This window comes from Peromyscus leucopus, chromosome 15 (genome assembly GCF_004664715.2).
Source record: "Peromyscus leucopus breed LL Stock chromosome 15, UCI_PerLeu_2.1, whole genome shotgun sequence".
Taxonomy (NCBI): Eukaryota; Metazoa; Chordata; class Mammalia; order Rodentia; family Cricetidae; genus Peromyscus; species Peromyscus leucopus.
This window is the reverse complement of record NC_051076.1, coordinates 57,160,636-57,178,258: the sequence shown is the minus strand read 5'-3', so window position 1 is coordinate 57,178,258 and position 17,623 is coordinate 57,160,636. Positions and strand designations below refer to the sequence as shown.

Sequence of the window (17,623 nt, the reverse complement as noted above, 5' to 3'; positions counted from 1 at the left end):
TGGGCTTTTGTTAATGGAGTAGTTTATCTCAGTGTGATAAAACCTTTAAAAATATGATAAAACCATCTGGAAACCTTTAAAATGTGTTTTTAAAAAATCTGGGCACAGATTTAGACAGGAGAGATCATGGCTTATGTAGTTCAGGACGCCCCCGAAGTTGCTTCAAACCCCTTATCTCTGTCTCAGGAGAGGAAAGGGTCCGGGTATCCTTGAACAGAGTACTTGCAGAAGATGATGACCTTGGGTTTTCTGACCCTCCGTCTCCATTTTCCCAAGGCAATGATTACAAGCCTGCGCCACCACGCCGAATTTTAGAATTGTTTTAAAATAGACTTCTGAATGCTTGAAAGTTTAAAAACTTTGAAACTTTATGTAGGTTTGTGCAAGGTAGTTAGGAAACTACATTTCCCAAGAGTCCACTCGGCAACTCTCTACACTCCCCCGGTCGCTTCACCAAGAGGTACACTGGGAAATGTAGTGCTCCGTGCAGCGGGGCGGACAACGCTGGTGAAGGAAGACGGGAAGTGCGCCGCCAGTGGCAGGACAGGGACGGGACAAGGACTCTGCACACTCCCAATTTGGTGTATGTGGTGGGAGAAGAGTCCAGGTCTTCTGTACCTAGCAGAGCAAGGTGCCAATAGGGTTCACGCGTTGGCGAGCTATTTGGAGGTCCCTGACGGGAAGGTGCCAACCGCAGGGGGTCGAGCTCGTAGCCGCCCCACGCTGGCTGCGACCGCACCGGGAGGAAGCGCGCAGAGGCCGAGTGCAGAAGTTTCCTTTTCTGCTTTCCCGTCAGAGCAACTTCAGCTAGCCAAGGGTGGGGATGCATGCATGACTTCAGTCGGAAGAAACCCCGGGAACCCAAGGGGTTAAAATAAGCGACTTCCCGAAAACACAACATTCAAAACAAAACAAAACCTCTCCCCACCGCTAGCCATGGGCAGCCGAGATCACTTGTTCAAAGTGCTGGTGGTGGGGGACGCCGCCGTGGGCAAGACGTCACTGGTCCAGCGCTACTCCCAGGACAGCTTCAGCAAGCACTACAAGTCCACCGTGGGAGGTGAGAGGCCGCGGGCGGCTGGGAGCAGGCGTCCGGGCTTGCAGCCGGTAGCCGATGGGTACTGGGGTCATCTCTGGGGGGGGGGGGGGGGCTGTGCCAGCCTCTGCCAACTGCCTGCAAAGATCGGGCTGAAGTATGATGGAGAAGGTGGAGGGGTCTGAGTAGGGCTGTTCACAGCCTGTAGTACATGCGCTGCCCGGAGCAACTTTTCCGATCAGCTGAGGCAGCTGAGCCCTGGTTCAAGGGCAGGCTGGGGAGGGTTGCCCTGTTTCTCACCAGCATGGGAGTGGTGTTGAGGAAAGAACCGACTTAAGCTAAAGAGGAGAGCCCAGGGAGCTAGGCAGTCAGAAGGACCGGGTGTGGGGAAGGTTGGGGGACAGATTCTGGTCAGGACTGCTGAGCCCCGTAGGTCGCTTTAATAAAGATAATTCGAGGACTTCGTGGGAAATGTGAGGAATTCAAGAAAGAATGTGCAATACACCCCAAGTGGCCAATCTTCCCACCCTTCTTCTCTCACGCTGGGGGAGGGGGGAGAGTTACATTAATTAACAAAAAGTTAATTAATTTCTTTCCTAGCGTGGCCTTTGAACTTAACTGAACTGTACCTAACCCCCCTACCCCCACCCCACCCCACCCCCACACGACTGCAAGTACAAAGTAGTTAACAAAATGGTGATATGAAAGAGTAACCTAAAATAAAAATTAAAAAATTTATGTAAAACTTGTACCGGCATAGATTTTGAAAGTGTGTGCCGGTGTTCATATGAAAGTTGTTTTTAATTAACTATTTACTTTGAAATGAAAACCTGAGAGAATATTTGACCAAAGATGGGAGAAGATGTCAGTGGGTAACAGTGCTTTATGCCAAGCCTAAACAACCTCACAAGATGGGCAGAGAAGAGACTCCCAAAAGTTGTCCTCCATGGGAGCACTATGGCATGAGCACACACCCAGACAGACAGACAGACAGACACATACACACACTATAAAACATAAACATTTTAATATACAAAAGCATCTGGCAAAATTAAGGGCTTACTTAACATTTCAAAGACTGTTTCCTGACTACTTTGCCCACCACTCCTAAATATAAGTCTTTGTTCCATGGATTTGGGTTAAAAGTGTCCTGTGAATTAATTTTTCCCAGTGGCCTTCGTTTTCCTACAGTATGAATATAATTGACTCTGGCAAGTTTGCTTTTGTTGGTCTGCTTCCCAATGTTTATTATAAATTCTCCCTAGTTTTTACTTCGGTCACAGATGTAGAAGAGTATGTTTCCGAACTGAAATTACTCTGTTTTCTCTCCTTGACAAATAGCTTTCCCCCAGCACAGTAAGGTTTTCTATACCTTTAATTCCACACTCAAGAGGTGAGGGCAGGAAAGTCTCAAGTTGGTGCTAGCCCACACAACACAACTTTGGGAGGTTCCCCTGGAATAGTTGTTCACCCCAAGGTCGTGGAGTTTCAGCATCTGCAGACTTCATCCTCCGGCACCCTTTCAGCTATCCCGTTCCTACCTGGTATAGTTAGCGAAGCCTTATGGAGGACATAGAGGACAGTGTGGTTGTGTTTTCTCATAATACTATCTGAGTAGGTACCAACAGTGAAGTTGGACCGCACTTAGCTTCATTTCCTTCATCTTCCCCATCACCCTTTCCTTGAGAAAATCCCCTAAAAACACCCAGAAACCACTTAACCTGAGAACAGGAATTATTTCCATAATCACTCCCACTTTCCTGTTCCTAGCCATGGAGATAATTTTTTTTTTTTTTTTTTTTTTTTTTTTTTTTTTTTTTTTTTTTTTTTTTGGTTTTTTGAGACACGGTTTCTCTGTGTAGCTTTGCGCCTTTCCTGGAGCTCACTTGGTAGCCCAGGCTGGCCTCGAACTCACAGAGATCTGCCTGTCTCTGCCTCCCAAGTGCTGGGATTAAAGGCGTGCGCCACCATGGAGATAATTAGTATCAAATAACTTGATCTGATAGAGGAGAAAACACTGAATATCCTTTGAGTGTGAAATTTGTGTCCTACACTTATGCACCAGGTGGACTCATCTCCATCTATCAAAGGCTGAAACCTAATTGGAGTTTCAAGACCCAGGAGTTGTCATTGTGTATTTAATCTGAGCTTATCCCTGGATTAAAAAAAAAACATTTATTTTGTATGTATGTATATATGGACATGTGCATCATGACATACATGTAGAACTCAGAAGATAGATGGTTCATAGAGTTTAGGTTATGGGGACTGAATTTGGGTTGACAGGCTTGGCAGAAAGTACCTTTAACTTACTCACAGAACCATCTCACTGGCCCATCCCTGGGTTTGTTTTTAAAGGCAGATTTTATTGACGTATAATATGCATATATTTTCAGTGGATTTTGCTCTGAAGGTCCTCCAGTGGTCTGACTCAGAGATGGTGCGGCTTCAGCTGTGGGATATTGCAGGTAAAATGGAAAGACCAGATGAGAACAAGGGAGAAATTATTTAACCATCAAGCCCCCTCGGGTGGGGTGCAGGGAGGGTGGAAATGGGATGGCGGAACCGTTATCTTTTTTTTTTTTTTCTTTTCCCTGAAGCTACAAGTTTGAGCTGCTCTGAGCTTTTGAGATGATTTTGAAGGTGCATTGCCCCAAAGATAAAGAGATGTCCTGTCATCTCCGTGTGGGTGCAGATGCTGTTAAGGTGGCAGATTGTCCAGGCCATGGGTGGGTACTCCCCTAGTAGGAGGGATGGGCTCTAGATCTTCAACTGACTTGAGTGAGAAAGAAGATCTCCAGAAAATAAGACAGTGATAATGGTGGATCCTTATTATATACTGTCCTTCAAAGTATTTCAAATGTCCTGATTCACTAGCCCTGTCGTAGAAGCTTTTATCTTACTCAGCGCATGACAGATCTGAAGTGCTCAGCCTGATTTTCTTAGTCACACAGATAGTAAGTGGCAGACAGGGAAGTGGACATTGCCGTTTAGATACAGAATCTGACTGAATTTAATAATCCCTTAACGGGATAGACGGAGTCAGAGGGCCTCTCTACCATACACAAAACGCCCTGTCTGCCGCTGAAGGAAGGGTAGCCAGGATACCAGAGAATCACTTTCAGGATCACCTTTCGAGAGCTTCCTCTTCCCTCCAGGGCAGGAGCGTTTCACCTCCATGACGCGACTCTACTACCGAGACGCCTCTGCCTGTGTGATCATGTTTGACGTCACCAACGCCACGACTTTCAGCAACAGCCAAAGATGGAAACAGGATCTGGACAGCAAGCTCACACTGCCCAGTGGAGAGCCTGTACCCTGCCTGCTCTTGGCCAACAAGGTGTGTGGCCATTCTAAGCAAATGGCCCCTAGCATCTGTCAGTGGCCAGAGTAGAGGTATCTAAAAGGCCCTGTGTTTCTGAGCATGCACACCCCATTTTATCGTGTTTTTTTTTCAAGCTAGAGTCTGTGTAGCCAAGGCTGACCTAAAGCTGACCGTCCGGCTTCTGTTAATCAAATGCCATAATTAGTGCCACCGTGCCTGGGCGCCAGCACACCAGCATGCCTGTTTGCCCCTTTTAAGTTGGAAGTCACCTCTGCTTTCTTTGGAAGAGATATTGAGAAAGTGGATTTCTGTTTGTTTGTTTGTTTGTTACTTCCTATTATATTTTGTGTGTGTGTGTGGGGGGGGGGTGTTTTGCCTGCATGTATGTCTATACACCATGTGTGTGCCTGGTGTCCAAGGAGGCCAGAAGAAAGTGTCAGGTTCCTTGGGTCTGGAGTTACAGAACATTGTGAGCTGACATGTGGGTGCTGGGAATTGAACCAGGGTCCTCCAGAAGAGCAGCCAGTGCTCTGAACTGCTGAGCCAACTCAACATTCCTGAGAGTGACTGACTCTTTTGTTTTAAAGGAAGAATCTTGACTGCAGATTTTGGATGTTGGTGGTCGTAGCCATTGGTTGAAAATTGTTCTCAATGCACGAAGTCCCTATGAAGATTATGGTGTTGCTATCTATGTATTTTCTTTGTCAGAGTGATCTGTCCCCTTGGGCGGTGAGCCGGGACCAGATTGACCGGTTCAGTAAAGAGAACGGTTTCACAGGTTGGACAGAAACGTCAGTCAAGGAGAACAGAAATATTAATGAGGCTATGAGGTGAGTAGCCCTCAGTGTTCTGGGGACAGGCACACAGACTTATTATCCACCGTGGCCCCATGGACCCTCTTTTCCGGTTTCTGAGCAAACAAGTACAGGTTAAGCCCCTGGAATGCCAGTGTCCCTAAAATAATTGAGGACATCAGAGTGCTTAAACCTGGTGTCTTTATGGCCTGCTGCCTGGTGTAAGACAATGTGGGGGGAAGAGGGGGGCAACTCCTTTCTCTCCATCTACCTTCTCCATACCTTATTTATTTATTTTTTTTTAAAGAGTCCTCGTTGAGAAGATGATGAACAATTCCAGAGAAGATATGATGTCTTTGTCCACCCAAGGGAACTACATCAATCTCCAAACCAAGTCCTCCTCTGGCTGGACATGCTGCTAGGTCCATGTGGCTCCTTTTCTGTCCAGGTCACTGAACTTTCCCACCCACCTCTTCCTATTGGCTGCCCACCCGGCATAAATGTTCTGTTAAGAACATTTGAACAGTCTCTTGCCGGCCGCTGCCCTGAAAGGAGGCCAGCTGGGACTTGGGAAGGGCTGCCTGGGACTCATGTGCATTTTGTTGCTCTTGGACATTGTCTCTGACTTACTGTTGGCCCATGTACTCCAGCTAGAGCTTCCTATGGGACGGTGATCATCTCATCTCTCAACTTAGCATGAGTTTATGGGAAGGATTAAAAATTAGCACCTGTGTGTTTGTGGTGCAGGGGATTAGAATCAGGGCCTTGCCCATGCTGGGCAGGCACATGGCTACTGATGTACATCCTAGCTCTAGCATCTGGGCTTGAGAATAATTCTCAGGGCCAGCAAGGTGGCTCAGTGCATAAAGGCATTTGCCACCAAGCCAGAAAAGCTGAGTTCAGTCCCTGGGGCCCACGTGTTGGGAAAACTGACTCACACACAAGTTTGTCCTGTGACTTACAAACTCAACCACGGCACACTCACACATACAAAGTAAATCTATAAAGTACAAATAAAATGATCTCAAAGACACTTGTGATATGTATGCCTACAATCCTAGTACCTGGGCAGCTGAGGCAGGAGGATTAAACATACAAGGACAGCTTGGGCTACAAAGTATAAGATCCTATCTTTAAAAATAATGATAACAAGCCGGGCGGTGGTGGCGCACGCCTTTAATCCCAGCACTCGGGAGGCAGAGGCAGGCGGATCTCTGTGAGTTCGAGGCCAGCCTGGTCTCCAAAGCGAGTTCCAGGAAAGGCGCAAAGCTACACAGAGAAACCCTGTCTCGAAAAACCAAAAAATAAAAAAATAAAAAAAAAAATGATAACAATAGTTCACACCATCACTCAATAGTTTTTGAGTTTTGTTTTTTTTTTTTCTATTTGATGTAGAAAAACACCATGAGTTCAGACTGAGGGGAAATAAGGTCAGACGGCCTGTCAACCAAATTCCATTTTCTTTCCAATTCTTCCTGTATTGGATTTAACATTTCTACATCAGATTCTGGGGTACAGGAGGACAGCATTAGATATCTACTAGTTTGGGCTACTGGTGATAATACAGAATCACTGGGTTTGTGAAACTTTTAGTCATAATTAACTTTACCTTGTCTTGGCTTCAAGAATAGTCAAGCTTTGGGCTGGAGAGATGGTTCAGAAGTTAAGAGTATTGCTGCCTTTAGAAAGAGGCTGAGCCTGATTCCTGGCACCCACACTAGGAGGCTACAGCTACCTGTAACTCCAGCTGCAGGGGGATTTGTCACCTCTGGCCTCAGAAAGCACCTGTATTCACATGTATATGCAGACATACACACACATACATGACATACATATACCTACACATAATAAAACATTTTTAAAAATCTTAAAAATAAAACAAAACAGAAGGTCAAGGTCATCTTCAGCCACATTTTAAAAAAAAAAAAAAACAAGGCAAGCTTTTGACTAGGAGTTGTGGGACTCACCTGTAATCCCAGCATTTGGAAAGCTAAGGCAGGAGAATTTGAGATTATGTCTTGAGCTAGTCTGAGCTACATCATGAGACTATGTTTCAAAACAATAAAAGGAGTCTGGAGGGATGGCTCAGCTACTCCTCCAGGGGACCAAGGTTCAAGTCCCAGCACCCACATGGCAGCTCACAATGGACTGTAACTCCAGTTTCCAGGGGATCCGATGCCCCCTTCCGGCATCCTCAGGCATTGCAGGCATAACACCCATATGCATAAAATAAAGGTTTAAACAACAACAAGGGGTTGGGGATTTAGCTCAATGGTAGAGCACTTGCCTAGTAAGCGCAGGGCCCTGGGTTCAGTCCTTGGCCCTGGGGAAAAAAACAACAGAAACACTTAAGCTGTAAAGCTACCTATCTGAATCATGATCACATTTCTTCACACACACACACACACACACACACACACTTTTTTTTTTTTTTTGCTCAGATTTATCTAGAGTTTCTCAATTAGTAGAGGCAAGGATTTCAGAGGGTGGTGTCCTGGGATGATGTATTTTGTTGTTTCTTTTATTTTGTTTTGTTTAAAAATTGGGTCTCAGGCTGGAGAGATGGCTCAGAGGTTAAGAGCACTCACTGGCTGCTCTTCCAGAGGTCCTGAGTTCAATTCCCAGCTCACAACCATCTGTAACGTGATCTGGTGCCCTCTTCTGGCCTGTAGGCAGACATGCAGGCAGAGGACTGTATACATAATAAATAAATCTTTAAAGAATTCATTCTAAGATGGGATCTGTGGATGGTATGTAGAGTGAGTGGAAGATTTCTTAATAAAGAAAAATGAAAAAAAAAAAAGAATTCATTCTAGGCAGGTTTATTAAAAAAAAAAAAAAAAAATAGGCCGGGCAGTGGTGGCGCACGCCTTTAATCCCAGCACTCGGGAGGCAGAGCCAGGCGGATCTCTGTGAGTTCGAGGCCAGCCTGGACTACCAAGTGAGTCCCAGGAAAGGCGCAAAGCTACACAGAGAAACCCTATCTCGAAAAACCAAAAAAAAAAAAAAAAAAAAAAAAAAAGTAGGATCTCACTCTGTAGCCCCATCCAGCTTGGGATGCTGTCTCCTGCATAATGCTGTAAATGAAGCCGACTGGCTTAGTGCTCTGTAGTAGGTCTGTTCTATACAGCTTCAGGGATGTAAGAAAGAGAGGGGAGGTTATCAAACAGAATTCTGCCGGGCGATTTAATGTTATGAACACAGTGAGTAGCCTGTGCTTAGCAGCCACAGGACACCAATATCCATGGATCTTGGCCTAAGGACTGGGAGAGGACACACTGAAAACCATTAGATGATAACTTAAGTGCTAGAAATTAGCAAGAAATTTGTTAAATTTTCCCCAGAATGGTGACTTACAACCTACCTAAGACTAATATTCTCAGTGAACTTGAGATTATCCTAAGGCTTGAAATTATAGGCTAGGGCTTAAACAGATGTCCCATATCTGGCCCATCAGAACCATCAAAAATTTTCTGTGTGTGTGTGTGTGTGTGTGTGTGTGTGTGTGTGTGTGTGTGTGTGTGTGTGTGTTTCATGTTTTAAGCTTTTAAGAGAATTAATCTTAAATCTTGTTTTTTGTTGTTGAGTTTTGTTTGTTTGTTTTGGTTTTAGTTTTTCAGAGACAGGGTTTCTCTGTGTAGTATTTCTTTGGAGCCTGTACTGGAATTCACTCTGTAGCCCAGGCTGGCCTCAAACTCACAGAGATCCGCCTGCCTCTGCCTCCCGAGTGCTGGGATTAAAGGCGTGTGCCACCACCACCACCACCACCACCACCACACCACCACCACCACCACCACCACCACCACCACCACCACCCAGCTAATCTTAAATCTTTTCAATGAAAATTTCCAGGAAAACATGGGAATGTGTTTTCACAGCTTTGCAGATTCAGCCAGGTTTGGAAGCTGGTGCTGGAGAATGTGGTAGAAATAGAAACCACTGTCTTTTCTCTGTGAAGCTTGTGGGTACCCGGATGTTTTGCCAACTCTCCAGTGATTCTGATATACACACTAGACTTTGAAAACCACTCTCCAGGGGCTGGAGAGATGGTCCAGAGGTGAAGAGCACTGCTGATCTTCTGCAAGGCCTGAGTTCCTAGCACCCATGTCAGTCGGCTTGTAACCACCTGTAACTTCAGCTACAGAGGATGTGATGCCCACTTCTGGCCTCTGTGGGCATGCACAGGAACGACAAACATTCATACAGACACACACTCATCAGTAAAAATAATAAAAACAAATCTCTTTTTTTTTTAAAGGGAAAGATAAAAACCACTCTCCAAAGAAAGAAGTAACTAGTGTGGTTGTAGCCATGTTCAGAGACTGAGGCTGAAACTTCCAGAGCCCCCAGCCAGACTGTGTAAGCCCTGTTTAAAAAACCATAAGGAACCGGGCGGTGGTGGTGCACGCCTTTAATCCCAGCACTCGGGAGGCAGAGCCAGGCAGATCTCTGTGAGTTCGAGGCCAGCCTGGTCTCCAAAGCGAGTTCCAGGAAAGGCGCAAAGCTACACAGAGAAACCCTGTCTCAAAAAACCAAAAAAAAAAAAAAGAAAAGAAAGAAAAGAAGGAAGGAAGAGAGAGAGAGAGAGAGAGAGAGAGAAAGAAAAGAAAGAAAGAAAGAAAGAAAGAAAGAAAGAAAGAAAGAAAGAAAGAAAGAAAGAAAGAAAGAAAGAAAGAAAGAAAGAAAGAAAGAAAAAGAAAAACACAAAACAGGGATTCCAGAAGCCGGACATGAGAGGACAGAGGGCTTGGCTTTGGAAATGAGGTCTCACCGCATTGCCCAGGCTGCCTCACTCTTCCAAGTGTCTGATCAGAAGCAGGCACCACTGGTGCCAGCTGCCCAGCCTTTTTCTGACCTTGAGATTCTCTTGTACTGCCGTTTTCAGATAGTGTTCTGACTACAGTTATCCTCCCCCCCACCCTGCCTTGGTTTGTTACAGAAAGCACCTTACCATTCACTCAGAATAATCTAAATCACAATCACCTTGCTTCAGTCTCCGGAGTGCTTGGATTAGAGGTGGGCACCCTCACTGCCAGGCCCAACTGCAGTGGTCATTAGAGGTGGGCACCCTCACTCCTGACTGCAGTGGTCATTAGAGGTGGGCACCCTCACTGTCAGGTTGTAGAGATAGAAATGTCTTAACAAATTCCATTTATGTGAAGAGAACATTGATTTTTATGAACTGATTTAAATGGCTGGAAAAAAATCACAAATGGGAACTAGGCTTTGTATTCATGGTGGTTAGTATTTATTGACCTTTAACGTGTTTGTTAAAGTGCTGTTTTATACCATTAGTTCAAGAGTATTGTGAAAATGGAAAGGATTTTTTTTTTTTTCCTTTTGAGACAGAGTTTCGTATCAGGCCAGTCTCAAACTTGGTATATAACCAAAAATGACCTTAAACTTCGGATTCTCCTGCCTCTATCCACCCCCCACCCCCCATGCTACAGTTTCAGGTGTCTTCTATCACATAGACCTGGGGCTCAGATCTAGGGCATCTCATATATTAGACAAAGACTCTGCCCGCTGAGCTACATCCTCAGCCCACTACTATAAATACTCCGTTAAGTTATTAATACTGGTTGCTTAGGTACAAATGCCTATAATAATTCAATTATTTTATTTTATTTTATTTTAGGGTTTTTAAGACAAGATTTCTGTGTAGCCTTGGCTGTCCAAGGACTCACTCTGTAGATCAGGCTGGCCTCGAACTCAGAGATTTGCCTACCTCTGCCTTCCTAGTGCTGGGATTAAAGGCATGTGCCATCATGCCCAGGAAATGATTCAATTCTTAAAAAATAAAAAAAGAAAAGAAAGAAAGAAGAAAATACCCCAAATACTGCTTGAAGATGTAACCTTTTATTTTGGTTTTGTGACACCACCCCCAGACATGGTCTCATATAGCTCAGATTTGCTTAAAACTCCTGATCTCCTGCTGGAATTGCAAGCATGTACCTGGCTGTGACCATTATCAAAGATGAATATTCTTTCTTTCCCATTTCTTGACTCAGGGTCTACATGCCTTTTTGAGCATTGCTAGAGGCTGGCTCGACACCTTATCTAGGTTTTCTCTCATAATTGGTAGACATTATAATCCTAATCCCCACCCTTATTAAAGAAGGAACTGAGGGCCTAGCAGATGCCTCAGTAGATAAAAACACCACCACACAGACTTACCTACCAACCTGAATTTGCTCCCAGAGCCCTTATAAAAAGCCTGGCACCCACCTTTAATTCCAGCATTCCTGATGGCAAGATGATGGGTAGAAACAGTGGGCCCACTAACTAGCAGACCAGATAATACAGAGCACATAGTACAACAGCCAGAAACCCTGCCTCAGAATCAATGGAAGGAAAGAATTGACTCCTAAAAGGTTATCCTCTGACCTCCCCATGCACACTGTGGAATGCACATACCTGCATGTACATACAATGAATAAATATTTTTTTAAAAAAGAAGGAATTGAATTATAACTAAGTTTTTTTTTCTGCCCTACCTATAAATAAGAAAATAATTAAGATGAGTCAGACGGAAATATTGCCATCTGTGAGAAATGGGATTGTAGTAAGAAGTGACTGGGACCTGGTGTTTGGACGCTGCTTCTCGCTGCTGTCCTACTTTCTATTGCTGTGATAAGCACCGTGACTAGTGGGCAGGGGAGGCGCACACCTTGAATCCCAGCACCAGGGAGACAGAGGCAGGTGGATCTCTGAGTTCCAGGGCATCCAGGGCTACAGAGAGAGAGAGACCCGGTCTCAAAAACAAAACAAAACCACCATGACCAAAAGCAACTTGGGGAGCAGGTTTATCTCATCCTACAGCTTATAGTAGTACGTCATGGAAGGAAGCCAGGCAGAAACTCTGGAGCAGGAGCCTGGAGGCAGGAACGGAAGCAGAGGCCATGGAGGATGCTGCTTTCTGGCTTGCTCTCCCTGGTTTGCTCAGCCTGCTGTTTCATACAGCTCAGGAGCACTGACCCTCCGCGGTGCCACTGTGCACAGTGGGCTGGGGCCACCCACGTCAATCATTAATCAAGAAAATGCCCACAGGCTTGCCTACGGGCCGATCTTCAGGAGGCATTTTCTAGATTGAAGTTCCCTCTTTCCAGGTGGCCCTCGTTTGTGTCAAGGTGACAAAGCAAACAAAACAAAACACTGACCGTCATCGTCGTCTCATCATCGGCATCGTGGTAGCATACTGAGAAGATGGACATTGCACTGGGGAGAAGGCTCAGTCACCCAAGTGTGTCCCCTGCAGGGGCGAGGACCTGAGCACTCCCCTAGGAAGCTGGACAGGCTGCATGTGCCAGGGGCTCGCTGGCCAGACAGTCCAGCTGCTCAGTGAGCTCTAGGTTCAGTGGGAGTCCCTGTCTCAAAAATAAGGTGGAAAGCAACCAGGGAAGACAGCTAACATCAGTCTCCTGCCTCTGTGCGCCTGCGCGCGCGCGCGCGCGTGCGCGCGCGCGCATGCGTGTGTATGTGTGTGTGTGTGTGTGTGTGTGTGTGTGTGTGTGTGTGTATGTGTGTAGCGTGCATGCACACGAGCGTGCTCTCTCATCACCACAACCCCGCTCTAAGGACAAGATTTTCCTCCAGATAACTTACATATTCTCCCTGACTCAAACAGGAGACAAAACTATGAACAGAAATGTGTTAGGACCCCCAAAGCACCGAGGCTGCCACTGCCACATGGTACCGTGTGCAAACTGCTAGAGTCAGAGATCAACTCAGCCTAGCTGTGCCAGCAATTCATTCCAGAATTACTGACTTGACCTCTTGTTTTCTATCACTTAATATCTACTCTTGCATATGTTTCGTGATGGCTTTGCTTTTATTTGTACGTTGCTGGGTTAGGGCTTAGGACTGTTGGGTATGTTTCTGCACCAGTCTGCTATAAGGCATTCTCTGCTATACCCGTCACACCTCATACAGTCCCTATTCCTACACAGTTTCTTCTTTCTCTCAGTCTATAGCCTGCTCTTTTTACTGCTTAATTATAGCCTTCTATTAGCTTTAACAATCTCTAAAATCTGTGGACCCCCAACTTTCCTTTCCTAGCTATGTTTTGTTTGTTTGTTTTGAGACAGGGTTTCTCTGAGTAGCCCTGGCTGTCCTGGAATGCTCTATAGACCAGGCTGGCCTTGAACTCACAGAGATCCGCCTGCCTCTGCCTCCCGAGTGCTGGGATTAAAGGCATGAGCCACCACCGCCTGGCTCAATTTTCTTTTTCTTGTTTCAAAGTTAATCTAACACTTTCTCCTCCTTACTCATTCTGGTTCTGTTCTGCTTCTAATCTTACCAACAGAAATCCAGTCTACTCCGCGCTGTCCTTGGTTGCTTACCCTCCAACAGTTATTGAAGAGGAAGGGGCCGCTGTTATTGGTCAGCTAGTACCCAGTGGTAACATCAAACAGATGCAGTTAGTCTCCTAGTTAACACCTTACTCAGAGTTAATATAGAGTGACACCAGGCACCCAGAGCTCCTGGACTGAGGAATTATTTTCTGAACTACTCAATCAACACTACCACATTCAAGTCCCACTTGAACACTGCAAATGTGTCAAGTGAAAGAATAAGGCTGATAAAAAAAAAATACTAATAAACCAAGCAAAGAAAAACTAATCTGAAATGCTATAAATAAAAAACACAGTAAGTCAAATAAAAAACTGTGGAAAGTGTCAGCAGTAGAGTGGATGAGGGAGAGGATAGAGTGTCTGCACTTGAGGACAAGACGGGGGACCTGGAACAGTCCAACCAGGGCAAAGATAAAATAAGAAGGCACCAGTGGTCATCCCAAGAGGTATGAGACACTCTGAAAAGACCAAAATCATGGGGTATATGCATAGAGAGGAATCTCATCCTAAAGTCATAGAAAAAAAAAAAAAACTTCAAAAAGAATCATAACAGAAAACTTCCCAGAGTTCGAGAAAGAGGGGCCAATGTAGGTAACACACAGACAAGCCCAGAAAAGAACCTCCTCTTGTCAGATTATAATCAAAACACTGAATATACAGAACAAAGAGAGCATGCTGAACGCAGAAAGAAACATCAACTCACAGAGAAAGGCAGGTCCCTTAGAATAATGTGAAATTATTCTTCTGAAACTTTAAAAACAAGAAGGACTTGGAGTGATGTATTTCAGATTCTGAAAGATAACAGCTACCAACCCAGACTACTATGCTGTCTGTCAGAATTAAAGGACAATAAAAACTTTCCATTATAAAAATAGACTAAAGGATTTATGACTGCTAAACCAGCTCTGCAGAAGACAGTTGAAGGCATCCTTCAAAAGGAAAAATAAATCCATCCATGATGAGGCCACAGGAAAGAATAAATCATACTAGAATAATAATATACAATAGAGAAAAAGGAATAAACAACACAAAATCAAAATATGGCAGGAATCAGCGTATAATCTTCAATGACAATTGTGAATATTAATGGTCTCAGTTTCTCAAAAGACAGACTGGTAGATTGGACCAAAAAGCAGAAGCCCCCAAGAAACACAGCTCACCGTAAAAGAGAGATATTACCTTAGGCTAAAAGGGTGGCAAGAGGGATTCCAAGCAAATGATCCCAGGAAACAAGCCAATGTTGCTATTCTAATAATCAACAAAATAGCAGCTATAAAGAAAAGTGAACTGTGCAAGAGAACGGATTGAACTGTAAAGTACAGTATTAAATGAGACAACCCAGGCCCAGAATGACAAACGACGCATGTTCATCTCGTGTGGATACTAGCTTTGAATTTTTAGATTTGTGTGCTTAATTTGTAGAGCTCGGGAAGCTAGAAAGGGCCCGTGAAAGAGTGGATGGTAGAACATGTATGATACAAAAAGAGAAGGAAGGGGTCCTAGGGATTAAAGATTTAAGTAAGGATGGCGGTTCCAGAACAGGAGACCAAGGGGTGAGAGCAGCAAAGCTAATATAGTATATGGAAATCCACCACTTTGGGAGTGAATTAAAAATATGATTTTTTAAGGTTTATTATAATTATTTAAAAAACTATTTTTAATAAGAAATAAGAAAATTTTGTTGAGTTTTGTTATGGACTGCATTGTAATATAATGGTTTTGCTATCTGTCTGTTATGTCATTGTTGTATCTGTGTTTGCATTCTTTGGATATTTTTGTATTGTTTGCTTTTTAATTTAGAAAAAAAAAAAAAAAAAAAAAAAAAAAAAAAAAAAAAAAAAAAAAATGGTGACACATCTAGATTCCAGTAGAATCTGGATCTCTGTGAGTTCAGAATGAAAAACAGTGAACCTATCAGAACACTTAACCAGGAGTTAGAAAGAGAAAAATAAGGCGTGAGACCAGCGTACTTGGGTACTTGGGAACTTTAGAGTATTCAGAATTCGTGAGGACTCAGCTCCGTCTGGGAACAGCAAGAACAGGAGTGAGCTGGGGTCGTCTTAAGATGCCTACTGCTAGTTTTTTTTTTTTTTTTTTTTTTTTTTTTTTTTTTTTTTTTTTTTTTTGTATCTTTTTCTTTTTTTTTTTTTTAATTTTTTGGGTCCTTTGGAACAGCAACAAGTCCTCTTAAACCACTGAGCAGAGGGGCTGAAGAAGGGGCTCAGCTCCGTGGTTAATAGCACTTGTTGCTCTTGCAGAGGACCCAGGTTTGGCTCCCAGAATCCATGTGATGGCTCACAGACATCTGTAACTCCAGTCCAAGGGGATCTGCTGTCCTCTCTTGGTCTCTGCAGGTAGTGCATGAGTATGATGCACAGACATACATGCAAGCAAAACACCCTAGACATAAAAAAAAAAAAATGTAAACATATATTTAGAAAAGTTTCAATACAGGTATTCTGCATGGGTGGACTATGCTTCTCCCAGAATACATGAGTGATTACATGAAAATCTCAGTGCTGGGTGTGGAATTATCTCCCTGGAAATTATTTATCAGGGAACTCAAGAAGCCCCCCAAAACAACACCAGGCTATTGCCACTGCTCTTGGTTGTCCACCAGAACTAGATGGCCAGACGCTGTCGCTGAAAGTACAACACACGTCAGTTGCAGGACATAGAGGAACCAAGCAGAAATTGACATGATAGCTTTCGTAGTGGATACTTTTCACAGTGCCGGAAGATGTTATGCAAACAGATGAGGGAGAAAAGCCATCCATGGTATTACCCACCATCACACCTTACATGCTACAGTTCTGGGCTGCCAATCAAGGTGTACCCACTGGTGAAATAATGGCACAGCCGTTATGAGGGCAACCACCTACTTTTGCTTTGGATTTGAGGCCTGTTCCCCAGGAGGAAATTCATGCTTGATATTGCAAACTTAGTCAAAAGTCCGTGGCTGGGAAGGCCGTAGTCCCTAGCGGGGAACCTAGTACAGTTATCTCACTAAATAGACGTGCTGCCAAGCTGCCTTCTAAACATTTATGTTCATACACATAGCTTAGTGCTGCCCTCAACGTCGGCCAGAGAAGCTTGTCTCCGCAGTGGTTAAATGCAGACTTAGAACTGTCAGATTGCTGAGATTAAGTGATTATTGAGGGCTCAGCCCCAAATAGGGACATCTGTATCAACCACTACTACCACCTGCTTTGTTTAAAGGCTCAGCGAATAATATCAAAGAAGAGGGATCAGAAAGATCCTAAGAGCTGGAGGACTGAGAAGAGTGCTGGGAGATGCCGTCTTCGGGCGGGACAGGATGAGAGCACTGGACTCGCGAACTCACTGCCACTATGGTTACCTGCACAGGACCCATGCAAGATCAAGCTTGCCGGCAGGCAGTAGTAATTGTATGCACTGGGTTTCCAGGAGAGAGAGAGAGGGAGAGAGAGAGAGAGAGAGAGAGAGAGAGAGAGAGAGAGAGAGAGAGAGAGAGAGAGAAGACATAAGTGGAAAGGGTGTGTTGGGATGCAGGGGGGGGAGTAGGGGTGAGTGGGGGTGATTTAAACAAGATACACTGTTTAAAATAAAGACTTTCTGTTTCTAAAGATACATTGTTTAGAATAAAGCCGCTCCAACCACTCTGCTAATCTCTGGCCAATAAGAAAACGCAAGAATATTCTACAGTGTATTCTGAAAACCTCAATGAATGGCTGAGAACAGGGCCCCCTTGGCTTTGTTCTTTGAACAGAAGACTGAATAAACAAAGGAAACTAGCCATAGGACAGCCGATGGGCTCATCAGCATTTGAGTGAAGATTGTTCTTTATCTTTACGAATTAGCCAGGATTGTGCCACAAGGTTTCCGTAAGGGACTGGTAAGGTGTGGTTGGATTCCTCATTCCTTAACTCCCTCCTCCTTGTTTTTGTTGTTGTTTTGAGTCAGAGTCTCAATCTGTAGCATAGTTTGGTCTGGAACTCACTATACAGCCCAAATTGGCCTCAGACTCCAAGCAATCCTCCTGCCTCAGCTTCCTGAATGCTAAAATTACAGATGTGTGCATTATCTCCAGATTAACTTTGTTCTTTTTGTTTGTTTGTTTGTTTTTTTTTTTTTT

At 44.4% G+C, this 17,623-nt stretch overlaps 1 protein-coding gene across 1 annotated transcript; it reads left to right on the top strand.

The window, feature by feature from the left end:
• Positions 1-507: 507 nt before the first annotated feature.
• Rab29 (RAB29, member RAS oncogene family) lies at positions 508-6,188 on the top strand. The gene is made up of 5 exons (XM_028876519.2): positions 508-1,060; positions 3,433-3,504; positions 4,195-4,376; positions 5,070-5,191; positions 5,463-6,188. The coding sequence occupies exons 1-5, from the start codon at positions 937-939 to the stop codon at positions 5,575-5,577; spliced, it is 615 nt and encodes a 204-aa protein (XP_028732352.1). The 5' UTR covers positions 508-936; the 3' UTR covers positions 5,578-6,188.
• Positions 6,189-17,623: the final 11,435 nt, after the last annotated feature.